The sequence below is a fragment of the Typopeltis vanoorti genome, chromosome 17 (assembly GCF_054136105.1).
Source record: "Typopeltis vanoorti isolate ZY-2024b chromosome 17, IOZ_Tvanoo_1.0, whole genome shotgun sequence".
Lineage (NCBI taxonomy): Eukaryota > Metazoa > Arthropoda > Arachnida > Uropygi > Thelyphonidae > Typopeltis > Typopeltis vanoorti.
This window is the reverse complement of record NC_143565.1, coordinates 60125570-60142386: the sequence shown is the minus strand read 5'-3', so window position 1 is coordinate 60142386 and position 16817 is coordinate 60125570. Positions and strand designations below refer to the sequence as shown.

Below are 16817 nucleotides of genomic sequence, written 5' to 3'. Positions count from 1 at the left end.
TCAAATTCTCTGTACACTCTGGTGTCCTGCACCAGGGAGAAAACATCACTATCAACAATAACATAGTCAATGGCACTTTTCTTATTCCTTGCCTCTTCTCTCCATGTCAATTTGTGCACATTTTTATGTTGGAACATGGTGTTAGTAATAACCGGTCCGTGTCCTGAGCAGAAATCCAACAGATATTTGCCATTATTATTAGTTTTGCTCTTTTCTCCAAATTTTCCCAAAATATTTTTGTATGTCTCACAATCATTTCCTACTCTGCTATTTAGATCCCCAACAAGGACCAACTTTTCCTTTTTCATTGTGTCAGTTGCTTTTTCTAAAGCGTCAAAAAATTCCTCCACTTCTACCTTAGAACCTTCTGTGGGACCATAGGCACAAATAAGTCTCATTGTCCAGTTCCCCATTCTCATATTTGCCCACATTACTCTACTTGAGGCTGACTGCCATTCAAGAAGATTAGCCTCGTATTTCGTGTTGAATACTATGGCTACTCCTTCTTTTCCTTGATTTTGTATTTATGGCTCAGAAAGATCTCACCAGTTTTTGTCTTTTTTTTGTTTCAGTCACCCCTATTATGTTGATCTGGTACTTATCTAATTCCTCAGCTAGCTCCATTTCTTTGCCATTCAGGCTTCTTATGTTGATAGTACCGATCTTTAACTCTGGTGATGTTGAGTTGGGGTGTGTTATCAGATTAGTTTAATTATTATTATTATCATTGTAATGGGCTACATATCCAGCAGGAATTAGTGATGCGGCTGTCGCTTACACGAAATGTTATTATTTCATTTTATCTGCTTGTTTTCTGCTCTGTCAGCGCCAAAATTTCCCCTATCGAACTTTTGGTACTAAATCTTTTTTTCGTGGAAATCATCTCCCCATGCCTTCAAGTCTCAATATAAAATTTGGTCTCATTCCATTTATTGGTTTTAGCTACAGATGCCTCCAAAGAGGGAAAGTTATTTTATGGCCAATCTGCATATATATATATATATATATATATAATCTACTTGAGACTGACTGCCATTCAAGAAGATTAGCCTCGTATTTTGTGTTGAATACTATGGCTACTCCTTCTTTTCCTTGATTTTATATTTATGGCTCAGAAAGATCTCACCAGTTTTTGTCTTTTTTTGTTTCAGTCACCCCTATTATGTTGATCTGGTACTTATCTAATTCCTCAGCTAGCTCCATTTCTTTGCCATTCAGGCTTCTTATGTTGATAGTACCGATCTTTAACTCTGGTGATGTTGAGTTGGGGTGTGTTATCAGATTAGTTTAATTATTATTATTATCATTGTAATGGGCTACATATCCAGCAGGAATTAGTGATGCGGCTGTCGCTTACACGAAATGTTATTATTTCATTTTATCTGCTTGTTTTCTGCTCTGTCAGCGCCAAAATTTCCCCCTATCGAACTTTTGGTACTAAATCTTTTTTTCGTGGAAATCATCTCCCCATGCCTTCAAGAGTCTCAATATAAAATTTGGTCTCATTCCATTTATTGGTTTTAGCTACAGATGCCTCCAAAGAGGGAAAGTTATTTTATGGCCAACCTGCATATATATATATATATATATATATATATATATATAGAATATGAAATAATGTATTGTTTTATATTATGTATTATTATAATATAATACAAATATAAATAAATATATATGTACACCTTTTACCATAATTCATATGATGGGGAAGTAAAAATTTTTGTGACAAGTAGATTTATGTTGTATTTCTGGAGCTCTGGGCTACATTACGATAAAAATTGGCATTGAACCTAATATGAAAACTGGAGATGTTAATCTAAGCTTTACTTCACACAGATGATGGATGTCAATATTCATAAATAAATCCAGAACTAGTTTTCTGGATTCTTTAACTAAACTGAGAAACTGATTTCAGCTATTTAGACAAAATTTTATTTATTTACTTTTTTTTTTATATTTATCTTTTTAATATTGATTCCATTCTTGAGAAGTAGAAATATCTTATGGCACATCACTGCAGTGCAGTGCATGTATAGGGTGTAAATGAGGACTGAGAAAGAAGTTTGACATTTTAATTCAAAAGCTGAAGGTTGTAGTTGTTAGGAAACACTTTTTGAGGAAAGCTGTTCTAGAGGATGGATACAAATGAAATAAGAGAGAAATAAAAGTAGTGAAGTCTGAGGCTGAAATGAACAGAATTTTAAGCAGCTGCTGCTCATGTTTTAACAAACCAACAGAAAGCAGAGGAAATGATGATAGTACAGTGGAGCAGTGTGAAGTTACCTATAGAAAAGACAGAACTGAAACAGTGCATCTGTGAGACAGTGGTTGAAGGGAGTTGGTGAAGGAGCATCTTCCATCAACTGAATCACTCTCCTGTGGACAGAATTAAGAATTTTTAGGGAGGTTTTAGGTGCACTACCCCAAATATGTGACCAGCATTCTAAGGAAATGCATATTTGAGATTTCTAGATAGAGAGGCAAAAAGTAGTATCTTGAACAGAAAAGAATGCCTAGTTCTTTAGAGGTCCAGGAAGCTAGTCACATAACATATTTATGCCAGGAAAAGCTGGTAGTAAATGTCATTGCAGGCAGAGAGAGTTGATCCTGCCTGATGAATCTGTGTATTACTGAAGGTACATGAGCTGGGATCCATCTCGTGAGGGGGGAGGGGCAAAAAGTAGGAGTATGTTTTGATAACAATGAAAGTGACCGGGTTATCCTTGGGCTGAAGAAAAATAGTATGAAGATAAGTATTTTAGGTACTTTGTGAACTTGAAGCTTAGGACATTTGAGCACTATGTGTTGAATAAGCAGGACAAATGAAGTTTACTATTGTCAGCAAAACTGTGGAATAGATAACTGGCAACAGAGTAGGTCATTTATGTACAGGAAAAGAGGGCAGCTAATAGAAGAGAGCCTTTAGTCATTTCTGTGGTGAAAGAGATGCTTGAGGAGAGGGAGGCATCTGATATGACATGGAGTGAATAACCAAAGAGAAAGCCAGATATCCAATTATAAAGTGTGTAAGGTAGATGGATAGCAATTCACTGAACAGGTCTTAATGCTAGATATGATAAAATACTCTGGAAATGTCACAAGCAACAAAATATTTCTCTGGAACCTTGCAAATGGTGGGTGATGTAGGCTAAGATCTTCTTCTTCTGGTTCCCATCTGCCATACGGCCGCGGGAGGGTAGCTATATGCTACCATTCTAGGGAGAGATGATTATGAGCAAGGTGGTTTCCCATTGTCTTCCTTGCCGTAAGTATTTATGACTGTAACCTGCGTGTTCATGGGGCCGGTTTGCCTGCTTGCGGGATGAAAAACCCCAGATAAACTGGCGGAAAAAACCCTGCTGCCCATGCTCAAGACCGGCTAACTTGGCTATGGCCGAGGAAGATCCTTAAGCTCCTCACGTCGTGGACGGGAATCGAACCTAGGACACTCCTTCCCCAGGCATATGGTTGCGAAGTGCAAAGCCACTAGGCTAGCTGTGCGGACCTAAGATCTAGGTCCGGCTAAGATCTAGATTGGTGAAATCCGTATTGGTGGCCACTGATTAATTTCTGAGCCTCTAGAACTTTGGAGAACCTGACTGCTTATAACTTTCTCCATTATTAATAACTGAAGACTTATTTTGTAAGCTAGCAGTAAATAATAGTTTAATATCCAACGTTTCACTGACTAATATCTGTCAGCATTTTCCAAGGAATACACTGGTAGGCGATAGAAAGTAACAAAAACTAGGAAACTAACCAGCAATTCTAAAAGTTATCACTGAACGTGAAACAGTGATATGATACGCGTGTCACAAGTACAACGTTTTATTTGTTGAGATATTTAATGTAATTTTCATGAAAGTTCATTTCTTTTTGGTTAAATGATCTGATTAGAGTTTTCAATATATCTGGTAAGATTAGGCCTTGATTCTTATTTAAGTTACCTGTTGAACGGGCGACTGTAGCAGCTTCTTTGAAAGTTCTGGAATGAAACTTCTATGTAGGGCATATGATTCATATTCCATTCAATATTATGGTTGGCAGAGGCAAAGTGGGAAGAAAGGCCTGATATATTATGTCTGTTATTCCTAACATAGCCTATGTGTTCCTTCTTTCTTCATTATGTTTGAGAAGACTGAGGTGAGGATGATCATTTAGTAGTGATAGCAGAATTCTTTCCTGTTTTGGAACATGTTGGATATACATGTTTGCTTTCACATACTGGAATAAGTTTCAGCTGAGTATAAACGATTGTAGATAATATAAGAGGGATGGCAAGGACAAGAAGACTTTTTTGGTACCTAAGTCATTTAGTATTCTTTTGCCTTTTTTGGACAAAATACAACACAAGGCATGGTGCCCTATTTTTGATGTAGAATCAAATCTACATTAGTCATCTATGCAGGATTTCAAGAAAAGCAATGGCAGGAGGAAGCCAGTTCAAATTGTCATTAAGGTCACATAAGAACATAGATATTGATTGAATGATTTGCGATTTTTTTTGGTGCAAGGATAGCAAAGATCATAACTGAACAGGAAAACACAGGTTACAGCAGTACACAGGGTGGTCATGGATAAATAAGTAAATAGTTATATGAAGATAAACGAGTAAATAAAATGTATGTACAAAGTTCAGTATCTACAATGAGGTATCTACATATAAACAGATCCATTCTACATATAAACAAATCCATTCTGCATATAAACAAATCCATTTACAAAATTAACATTTTGTAAAAATCTAACAATGGCATGCAATCTGCCTGAGTCTGAAAACATCTGGCTGAGTGTAGGGGGGGGGGGGGCTGAGCCAGATAAGTAAAAATGTCATTTTTCTCTTGTGTGAAGTGCTTGCACTCCACCAGAATATGACTAATGGTAAGACAGTTGTTGCATTCTGTCCCACATAGGTGGGTCATCAGCTAATAAGAATGTGTGAGATGACTGTGACCTATGCAGAGCCCAGCAAGAACTTCCTTTCTTCTGTTCCTATGCTGACCAGACTGCCAATGCTTAATTTCAGGCTTAATCTCATGCAATTTGTTCGTCAGTACTTTATTCTAGGAGTATTGCCATTTAGTAATTAACTTCTTTGAACAACTGAAGGTAGACAGATGAGGGTGTGAGACATCTACAGTTGACAAAAACAGAGGGTGCAGGATGAGGTTGCAAGAGGAATGCTTTTTGTTTGGTGCCATATCTGCAGGTAATGTTGTCACCACTCATGGCAATAGCTTCCATAGCCTCTCTGCATACCAAAAGGAAGGATAGCAATCTGACATGTGATACAGGATCTCTAAATGCAGAGAAAAGAGACTAGTCCACGCTGGATGATCTGGAAGGGACTTTATGTTTAGGGCATAATTAAGAGAAATGTTTTTGTCTAAATGATAGAGGCAGTTTGAATGGGTGATGTGCAAACAGCACTGGTAGCTAATTGGATACCTTCTTGATGGATCAGATCCAACCAGTAGAGAATACTCTCCTTTACAGAACTGTAAACCTGAATCCGTAATCAAGATTCGAATGCATAAGTGCATGATAAATGTGGAGCAAGGCACACCGATTAGCACCCCATTCTGTAGAGTAGTGTTTCTGAAAGTGTGGTACACGTATCCCCGGGGGTACGTGGCAATTTTCGGCTATGCATAATTAAAGGAGTCATTTTTCAACAAACAGTGCAATTAGAGACAACGGGATAAAACGGCACTAACTAATGAATCACATCCCCTCTTCAACAAATACATAGACCAAGCAAATCCATATGTTGCCGGTGGAACATATGGTTTTTGCTTGACACCAGCCCCGTCATTAATGTGTTAAAACTAAGAAATATATAGTGAATGTGTTTCAGATATTATGGAATTCAGTTGAAGGGAATTAGCATTTCAACTCAACTGTTGAAATGCTAATTTGTCTTTGATTCGCGCGATCTTTTGTTAATACCACACCAATCATATGCACTTCTTCGCTACTCTACGTATCTCAAGTCTTGTAAATTACTGGTAATTTTTGCTTGAAATAATGGGAAAGAAGATGACGCTATTTGGGTAGATGACTTTGACGATTCACACAAAGAAATTGTTCTCAATGCCAAAAGTAGTGATAGCGAGTAGGAGCTTCTTGGCAAGTTGTACCTTTTCAGTTTTTTTCTGAAAACTTTAGTTTCCAAAAATTCCCGCACGTATCTCACAACACGATTTTTTAGCTTTAATTTTGGGAAAAAAAAAGTTAAGAGTTATATTTGAGCAAATGCAGTATTTTTTTAAGCTTTCAAATTCTTATGTATGGATCATTGGTTAAAGATTGGATTTATAAAACTCCCAAAAGAGAGCAATATATGAAATACAAGTAGTAGCTGTAAGCAACAAGAAAACGTTGATATTGCATCTGGATCAAATGAAATGATAAGAGTGTGTCGTCTGACATCTCTAGAGAACCAAAATTTAAAAATATATCATATTTTTTGTTTACATGAGCATATAAATTCATATAAAATAGATATTTAATTTTAATTAATATTTTAAATTAATTTATTAATTTTACTTAATTTTTTAATAAATTAATCGATTTATTTTTAATTAATTTATGAATTTATTTTTTAATTAATTGGGGGGTACTTGGTAATAATGAAAATTTAAGAAGGGGTACGTGGATGTCTGAAGTTTGAGAAACATTGCTTCAGAGGATAGAGTGAGGAGGATATTCAATGCTTTTTTTTGCACTTATCGTGAAGATGATGAATATGTGCAAAGAAAGTTACTCACCTTTGTTTCTGTCAAAGATAAGTAACTCGGCCTCTGGAACTATGGAGATAGTAGTTTGCCCCATTCTTAAATCAGGATCGGGTTTCCGGTAGAAGCGTAAACAAACAGTTTTTTCTGTAGATAACCTGAACCCATGACAAATAGCCCATGAAGAGAAATGATTGATAGCTTGTTGAAGTTGTCTTTCAAAGACTCTCATGTTACAGAAGTGACAGTAAATTGTGAAGTCATGAACATAAAGGCAATTGGCTACTGTGTGATGCTGTTCAATAATTGAGTTTTCTTTAATATGATCACGATCGATTGCTTCTTGACATTTTCTTTCAATGACTCACATATTGCAAGAGTGACAGTAAATTGTGAAATAGTTGACAAAAAATCGACTACTGTTAGAGAATTAAGTTCACTTGAATAGCAAAGAGGATCACACTTAAGACAGAGCCTCGAGGAATCCCCTCTTCTTGATATGGCCGAGATAACATGATTCCCATTTGGACTTGGAAAATGCAGCTGGATAGAAAGTTCTTAATAAAAACAGGAAGGTACCCCTCAGACCAAGATTAAACAGGTCTTTTAATATGGCATATCTCCAGGCTAGAACTTCCATAACTCAGTTGGTATAGAAGAAGCCCTTTGGTTGGAAAGAATTGGGTTCGATTCCCATCCATGATACGAAAAACCTTAATCTGGTCTCTTTTGACTAAAGGTGGGTTAGTAGTTAGCTATGGAGGTAGAGGATTTTTTCCACCCGGAAACTCAGGTTTTTTGTCCCTCAGAACAGGCAAACTGGCCCTGTGAACACACTTCTACAGACATAAGGGCCATTTTCCACATGGAATAAATAGTATCCAACCGATTTCAAAGGAGCTCAGTTTCGAATGCCTACACGGTAAAGTGTGGGTTTATGTGTGAGCGTAAATTAGGATTAAGATCTCCAGGCTGTGTCATAATGGGTTTTCCATGCCAAAGAAGACGGAAACAATATTCTCGTTTCAGGAAAATGTCACTTATACATGTTTCTAAATGGCTGATTGATGTCTATGAAAGCTACATTATGTGTTAGAAGGAAGTCTGTTGCTTTCTAAGTACAAGAAAAACCTTGCATTTACCATTTTCCCCAAGTCCTTACAAAGACAGCTATCAGAGCAATGGCATAATAATTGTTGGCCTGGGATGGATCCTTGCCTGGCTTTGGGATAGCAATGAAAATTGACTTATGCCAAGAGCCAAGAAACTCTTCTTCTGTAAATATTCTATTGTATAATAACAGCACAAGACCCAGAGAAATGGAGGTGTTTCATCATCTCATAATGGATGTCATGAGACATCCAATTGCACTAGAGTGAGAGAGAAAAAGTACTCTTTTGAATTCCTCCTTTACAAATGGCTAATTGAATGGCTCAATTCCCTAGGTGCAAAAGCTTAGATGCTGTTCCTTTTGTTTTCAAAATTAAAAAAAATCAGGAAGATAGGGAACTTGCTCAGATTCTGGCAAAGTTTTCTCCCAAAGTGTCTGCAATAGCTTTGGGATCAGTCACAATACATCCATTATGGCCCAAGGTAGACAAACGGTGTGTTCTGTATCTATTTTTCATCTTCTGGATTTTATCCTAGACCTTTCTTGCACTGACTGTTTCATTAATCAATGATGTAAATTTAATTAAGGGTTGTTTTTGACTCTGACATCTCACATAATGTGCCCAAGCATGTTTAAATGTTATTATTATTATTCCTGATACCTCCAAGGAGTCCGAAGACTCATCGCGGGAGGACACCTACAACTGTCTCTACACCTAACCTCTACTACGAATCATCTCCATCAACGCCATCTACCGCCCACCTCCAGCACCACCACAACTAGTAATTTTTGTCTGTAAATTGCGTGTGTTCTGAAGGGCCGATTTGTATGTATGCGGGATGAAAAACACGAGCTTCCGGGAGAAAAAACCCTGCTACCTCCGTATGAGATCGGCTAACTCACCATCGATTGAAATCGACCAGATAAAGATTCCTCCCGTCGCGACGAGAATCGAACTTAGGCCTATTCCAATCGAAGGGCGCAATGTACCGTCGTTCTTCCAATTGCGCTACGGAGGCGCTTAACTCAGCAATAAATAAGTTCAACATACTGTAATAAGAAATACTATAGATGGGTGAATAGCAACAGCTTCCAGAGATGTATTAAGTTTGTTGTGGTAGGATATCTAAGAAATATATTACATGCTGTATTTTGATCTATTCTGGCTGCTTGGCACTCTTGGTTCCACAAAGGCTTTGAATGGATTGGAAATCAGGATGATGATTTTGGAAGTGGTGCGGTGGCTGCACGAACAATACAATCTGCAACATAATTCACTGCTTCATTAATAGGTGTTTTGCTGATTGCTTCGGTATTAAATTTTGCAAGATGGAAAAATTTATTCCAGTCAGCCTGGGCCATTTTCCACATGGGTATCTGTATAGGAGGATATAGTTCTTTTGAAAACATAGTGCTGATGATAGGAAAATTATCACTTCCATATATGTTTTCATCAACATCCCATGCGAGCAGTGGAAAAAAGGCAGAGGAGCAGACTATAAGGTTGATTGCTGAATAAGAGCAGAAAGGCATATAAAAGAAGGTGTTTGCTCCATTATTAATAAGGGAGGTCATTACTGTCAAGGATTCATCCAATAATACGACCTTGTCTATTTGTGTTAGCACTATCCCAAAGAGTTTTGTGACCATTAAAATCACCTGTAAGAAGTATGGATTCAGGTAGTTGCAAGATAAGGTTATCAAGATTGATTTCATTTAACTCAGCAATAAATAAGTTCAACATACTGTAATAAGAAATACTATAGATGGGTGAATAGCAACAGCTTCCAGAGATGTATTAAGCTGAGTGATGGAAAAGCACATGACTGCCCAATTGGATAGTTGCTTTTGGTGCGTAGGATTTTTAGGAATTTCCATATGAAGTGATCATCTGAGTTAATTGTGGCTAATTTGGTTTCCCATTCATGATTTCAGTGGTTTTGTAGAGCTACTCTGACTTTTCTGTTGAGATTATTGAGTGTTGTTTTGTCCTGTGGGCTCTAGTGTTGTGATATCCCTTTCTTGCTTTGTTCTTGGTTCTAGTCAGGTCCATTATTTCTTCTGGAATCCTGTTGGTCGAGTGGTGGACAGTGGTTTGCGTTACTGAGGCTATTGCATTTGGCTTGTTAACTTGTTTATGGCTATGTCTATCTCTTCTATTTTTGTGTATGATGGTGGTGGGCCGATGTACTCTGGTAGAATTTTTGTGAGTTTGTCCCATGCTATAAAGGAGCGCTAGGGTGAGAGTTGTTCTTGAGTGCCTAGCCTGAGCTGGATGGGGTTGTGGTCTGATGAAAGTTCTTCAATTGTTTCTAGTTGATATTGGTATGGGGTGTTTTTGAGTATAACGATGTCCAGAACATCAGAATTTCCTGTTGGGCTGTGATGAGTGGGCTTGGTAGGTCCAGCCACGATGGCAGAGTATAGTTATATAATGCGTGACCTTTTGTATTAATGGACGAGCTAAACCAGGCTGTATGCGTGGATTTGAGATCTCCTGCTAAGATTATGAAGTCTTTGGATCTGAAGATGGAGTCCAGGTCAGATATCAGTAGTGGGATTCTAGGAGGTTTGTAAGCTGCATAAATCTTTAGACTGCCTGCGTTGCTGGTGTGTATCTCCACCCCGGTCACCTGTAGGTTCGTAGTTGGGAGTTGAGTACTGTGTTGTGGTTTAGATAGCTTTGATATGGACAGCTGTACCTCTGCCTCTTGCACCAAGTCGATCATTTCTATACATGGAAAAGCTTCGAAGTCTTGGGTTATTTGCTGGTCTAAGGTGCGTTTCGTTAACTAGAATGATGTCAGGTTTGTATCTGGAAATAAATTCTTGGAGTTCCAGGATTTTGTTTGTTATTCCATTTGCGTTCCAAGCTACAATCTTTAGTGAGGTTGGTTTGAGTACATGTTGTATCGCATCAAAGAGAACAATATATATGAAAGTCTTTAAATATAATTAAAGTTCAGCAGCTATCACAAGTGAACTGCACTCAACTAAAACATTATCAAAGAACAAAAAAAAAAGTTTGAAAACAACAACCAAACCTTGAAGTCTTAAGGCAAACTCTAAAGAAAACACTCATTCAACTAGAGAGGCATGTGGCATTGTATACAAGAATAGAAAAGTAAAAACACAAGTACTTAAAGAAGCAGTCCTGAAAAACAAGAAAGCAAACTCAAAGTTTCTAGTACAAGTCAGAAGATTATTATTATATCACACCTCCAGGGAGTCCAAAGACTCATTGAGGAATGGAATCAACTATTTGTCTCACTACTCCACCAACTTTCATCATCTAACACCAATGGCATCTTCTACCGCCGACTACCACCGCTAGTGCTTTCACAGACAATCACAAACATCCATGCCCACGGTGAGATTCGATACCGAGTCTTTTTTGGCTGGAGAGCAGATATGCTAACCACTCTGCCAACAGAGAAACAAGTACGAGAGGAAAGCTGTGTCTAAGTTATGTACCTAAACAAAAGTCATGGAAGGCTTTAGTAAGAAAATAAAAGATAAATATCAGATAGGTGGCAAAATGTTCTGGAGGCTATTGTAAAAGCTTAGAAATGGAAGGAGTACCATAAAGGGAATTAGAGATGATAAAGGCAACATGAAACATTAAGATAAAGATATTCAAGATATTTGGAGTAATTACTTTGAAAGACTTAAATGAAACATGCACACTGACAGAACAGTAATAGAAAATATTCAAAGAAATGCAAACAGGAGTATATTATCAATTCTTGAGGTAGAAAAAGCTATCAAAAGCCTGAAATGTGAAAATGCAGCTGGAGTAGCTACTATATGACTAGAAATGCTAATATACAGAAGTATAAAAGTTTTACACTGGCTACACTGTATAATTCAGATGGTACTTGAAGATCGAATACCAGATGACTGCGTAGAGCTGTCACAGTTGCCATCTGTAAAAAAAAGAGGAATAAAACAATGTGAGAACTATACAGGAATGTCTGTACTAAGTGTCTGAGGTAAGACTAATGCAAGCACAGAGGCTAAGAAAAACTGTGGAAGAGAAATGTTAAGAATAAGCTAGGTTCAGGCTACTTGTGTAGAGGCTTAAGTGCTGTGAGGACATTATGTTGGAGGTTTAATGGATTTTTTCAACACTCAAAAAGAATTAAAATAGAATTTAATACTTCCTATATTTCATCCTAGTCACTAGGACATCTACGGGGATTACAAAAACAATTAATGTAACATGCACACAAAAACTTACAATACTAAGCCCAACCACGTGGGTGGTTGGGCTTAGTTTAGAATAGGTTCAGGCTAAATAGCGGTTGTCAAGATCACATTTTTAACTTTATGACAAATAGTTGAGAAATCATGGGAATAAAACAAGGATCTGTACTTATTTTGCATATTCCAGGAAAGCATGTGACAAAATATTGAGAGAAAAGCATTTCAAAATGCTATCATTATATAGGGGGATAATATGAACATAATACAGAACAATACATAGTCTACATTTAAGTTGTAGGTCAGCAATTAGAACTAAATATGCTAGAAGATGGTTTGATGTAAAATCAAGTGCAAGACAAGGATTTATACCATAACCACTCTTATTCATCATCTATATGGATCAGATTAAAGAAAGAAAGTGGAATTAAACCTGATATTAGAATCAGAGATATCAAGCTTAGCGCTTTGCTTTATGCAGATGTACTCCTAAACTTATGGACCCAGTGCAAGTCTCTAGAATTCACTGACTAAACTAAAGAGCTGCAACAAATTTAGCACACAAAACTTTTACTGCATTCTCAATGGAGAACCTATAAAGTAAACCACAAGTAAAATATTTCAGAAATTTAAATATGTAAATAAATCAACAGAATAAGAAACCTATGGTGGGAAGCCAGCTAAATAAATTTACATGGAATAAGAATTAGCCAACCTACTCAACTAGCAATATACAAGACAATATTCAAACCAGTTAAAGTTATGGATCTGCAAGTGGGTTAGAAATAAAGCACTTGCTATTGAACACTAGAGGCCACAGATATGAGAGTTCTGAGAAAAATTAGGAGAGTGAACAGATGGCATGAATGGCAAAATCATTAAAAATGACAATATCAGGTAGGAGCTTTACATTGTTAGCATTCAAGAGTGTATCAGCAGGGCTAATTTAATGTGGTATGGTCAAAATGGAAGAGGAGAGGTTAGCAAAACAGTGTTAATTGCCAAGATTGTAAACAGACCCAGAGAAAGACCCCAAGATATTGGTTTTGGTCTTCTTTTGACATACGTGACACCTCCAGGGAGTCCAAAGCCTCATCGAGTGAGATCACCTGCTCTACAACTGTCTCCAGCAACTACACCAATGCCATCTACCACCCGCCACCACCACCAATACTATTTCCATAGACAATCACAAACATCCATACCCACGGCAGGATTGGAACCTGCAGTGTTATGACTGGAGAGCAGATATGCTAACCGCTCGGCCAGCATAAAAATATCAAAAATATGAGATTTCTCAGACAACATTGGAGTGCTGATGAGTGATAGACTAATTTGGAAGGAAATTAGTAATAAGGAGTTTAGTAATAATGTAAACTTAATCATGTAGTACTATCATGGTATCCTGTGAAATGTACCCCTGGAGGGTACATATGAGGAAAAGGTTGATGATGTCAGTCAAGTATGGTATGCGATTCTGCAGAATTAAAAATTTCTTAACTATATTAGATGATGCACAAATTCTATGCCTGATGCTATCATTTGTTACATCAGTTGCAATTGGGCTTTTAAATTACAAAATATTCAAGAAATTTACCTTTGCATGAAATGTAATTCCATGGTGAAAAGCTTCTTCGTTGTGTAAAGGAATTCTACTATCAAATGCATCATCATTTACTAAGTTGTACTGTTTCTTTGATGGCATGTTCAACGTACTGAAGTTTTTTTTTTATCCATTGATGGCACACTTCTCCATCACCTCCATAACGTGAGATGATTTTTTTTCATCAATCATGTTTACATTCGCAATCCTGATGGACAGATTGACAAGTGTACATACAATATAAAATCTTTGCGATTATTCTTCGTCAAGCCTGAAAATTCTCAAGAGAATAACTTCAAGGTACACCACTGCAACAAAGCTAGGCCCATAAAGTAAGGTTAGTTCAGTCCTATTTATGTGAAGTTCGGATACTTCGTCACGCCCAAATTCTCCCATTTGTACGACAGCATGATTGCCGAAGCCATTAAAACATTAAGCCTAATGCTTCCTGGAAGCCTAAACTGGGTCAGTATAGTTGCATATCTGTTTTACACGATGCAAGGTATACAATAATACAAACGGTCAAAACTGTTAACATTCACGGCTAAAATTTCCATTCTACACAGCTCCTAACTCTTGTATTTTAATGCATTCGCATTATTCATTCGGATGTTTGACCACTTAGAAACGACAATAATTAAACAGGGAAAACGCTCACTTTGTAATTTTTATGGCTTACTACTCTCTTGCATTGTCCGAAGTCTTGATTTGGCTCCAGTTCCCATTTAGTAACTTTTCATTAGAGTCATGTGTTTTATCCCACAAACACGCAATCCCGCGTAACTTCTTTCGCGAAACACAAAAGTAACGTAATAATATATGCATTTCATCATCGAACGTAACTTGCGCACTAACGCTAATTATACAGTTTCGGAAAGTTTCAAAAATGTCATAGCACATCAAATTCATTAAATTACATCGATAGCAAAAATGTAACATTCAAAAGATCTAATTTAAGATACAAAACACCCTCTAACGGTCCTAATCGAAAAGAATTTATGATTAGAAACCTCCAGAAGTCAATAGATTTTCGAAGACATAAACATTGTTGTTGTTGTTGTTATTATTATTATTATTATTATTATTATTATTATATTAGGCACTAAACCATGAAAGTGACACATAGTAAGGTAAAAGGCAAGGTGCAGGAGAAATTCTAGAAGGCTGTCTTGCCTTTTAGGGGAGTTTCAGCAGAGGATCTTCATAAATTATGCTTTAGACTGTCCTAAATTATCTGAAATTCGTAATTTTGTTATATTTTCATAACTTCGTCCGCCACAATTGCCATTATGTATCATATAATGGTCTCCCACCAACAATTACAGAAAGATCAATTCCTCCAACCAAATCACTGCATAATTTAGAGACGAGTCGAAGACTGACTTTTCTGATAATTTTTGTATACTTTAAAAAGCAAAGCTTTTGTTCTCAAAGTACAAAGCATTGTCTTCTAAAAGTGCAAAAAAATACCGAGAAGCAGTACAATAACGACCCATTAAAACACTCATGGGACCAAACCCAAATCGTAAATTCAAAGGTAATATCAAGATCACAGTCGCGAGCATATTAAACGAGTATTATTAAATATTTATGCATATTAAAGTAAGCAGAGTGGGTGTTAGTAGGTAATTTTCTGCTTAATTTTCTGAAAATTACTAACACCCACTCTGCAAGGCCTCTGCAGTCCTCTGGAAGTGACGTTCGGATCGTTAGCGCTAGGCCATCTGAAGAAAGAAAGAAGCTTTCAATTCGAATCTAGTTACCCATCAGAGGAACTAGTCGGCTACTAACCCTTTCTTCAACCGGTTTCCGAGTTAATCGATCTCGGCCATAGACAAGCGAGTTTTTTTTACCAGAAACTCAAGAAAATTGATACCAGAACCACTATTTCAGACAACAAATATATTGTGTTAGGGTTAGAGACCACGAGGTGGTGAAACTGTCTGTCTTTTCGCTTGATTCCATTTATAATTAGTGTTGTTTTGGAGAAGATATCTGTGATTGCCTATTGGTGGAGATTAAACTTCTCGCTCAGTCTCCAAAAAAAAAGAAGAAAAATAAAAGTTAGATAATAGGGCTGAACGGCCTCCCTAAAGACATTAGCAGATTAAAACGAATCATCATTATTCATAAAGTAGTAATTGGTGACAACTAACAATGGAGAACATCTGTCCAGCGATTTTCAAAATCTACTTAGGGTTAGAGAAGTTCAGCTTCCTTTTTGGTCAGTATAAGTAATTATACGATTTTTGTTTATTTACATGTTTTTCTATTGTAGCTGCAGCACAGTGTTCGTCTGTTTCTGCATCTAAATGTATGTTCAGCTATCTTTCTTCAATTATATGCACTGAAGGATTGAGTAACGTAATTAATGATTATTGTTCTTAAACATTTATTTATTTTTTAGTAATCTAAGTCAGAATCTTAGTAATCTTAAAATGATTAATTTCGGGAATATAAGTTTTAAATTAGAACTAAGTTTTTCATCAGATGTTCCACGAACACAACGGGGGCATCTACAAACTTGCTAAGAAAAAATACACAAATTAAATAATAAATAAATAGATAAAGGTTCCTGGGTGGTCCCTGTGAATCGAATGACTAGAATCGAACTAATAGCGTCAATTTAACTTCTTCTAGTCAATGACAAATTGAACCGTTATGTTCAGTTCTAGTCATCGACTAGAGGAACTTTTTCTAAGCATTTCTTTGATCAGTTCATGCGTTAGCCGATCTTTGGAATAGATGTTGGGTTTCCCTCTAGGAAATTCGGGATTTTATTACATATTACGCATTATTTTATTACGCACAGCTCAGAAATGACTACCATGAAACTCACACTATTTCAGACATAATCAATATCTGTTAGAGTTTAGGACCACTGAATAGTGCACTTGTTTGCTATAATCTCTCCCATGAAAAGCCTTGATTAATTGAGAACTTAAGCTCGCTCTCAATCGGCTGAAGGGGGGGGGGGATACTGCCAGTCCTCAATCTTAACGAAGTTAAGGCTACAGGACCTCTGCCTATTCGTATTTGGAATAAAAGACATAAAATAATAAATAACTCCACTAACGCCTTCCAGTAACTTATTATAAGTATTGTTAACATCTCCAAGCAATCCAGGTGAGCACTGTACTTCATTAAACACATCTCACTATTT

General features: G+C 36.8%; 1 protein-coding gene across 1 annotated transcript in view; it reads right to left on the bottom strand.

Moving 5' to 3' along the window:
* LOC150097435 (carboxyl-terminal PDZ ligand of neuronal nitric oxide synthase protein-like) overlaps nt 1-14592 on the bottom strand; it is a 287244-nt gene extending 272652 nt beyond the window's left edge. The window contains exon 1 of the mRNA XM_090407036.1: nt 13649-14592. Coding sequence (XP_090263162.1) covers nt 13649-13756 — 108 coding nt within the window. The 5' untranslated portion in view covers nt 13757-14592. The remainder of the gene's footprint in view (nt 1-13648) is intronic.
* Nucleotides 14593-16817: the final 2225 nt, after the last annotated feature.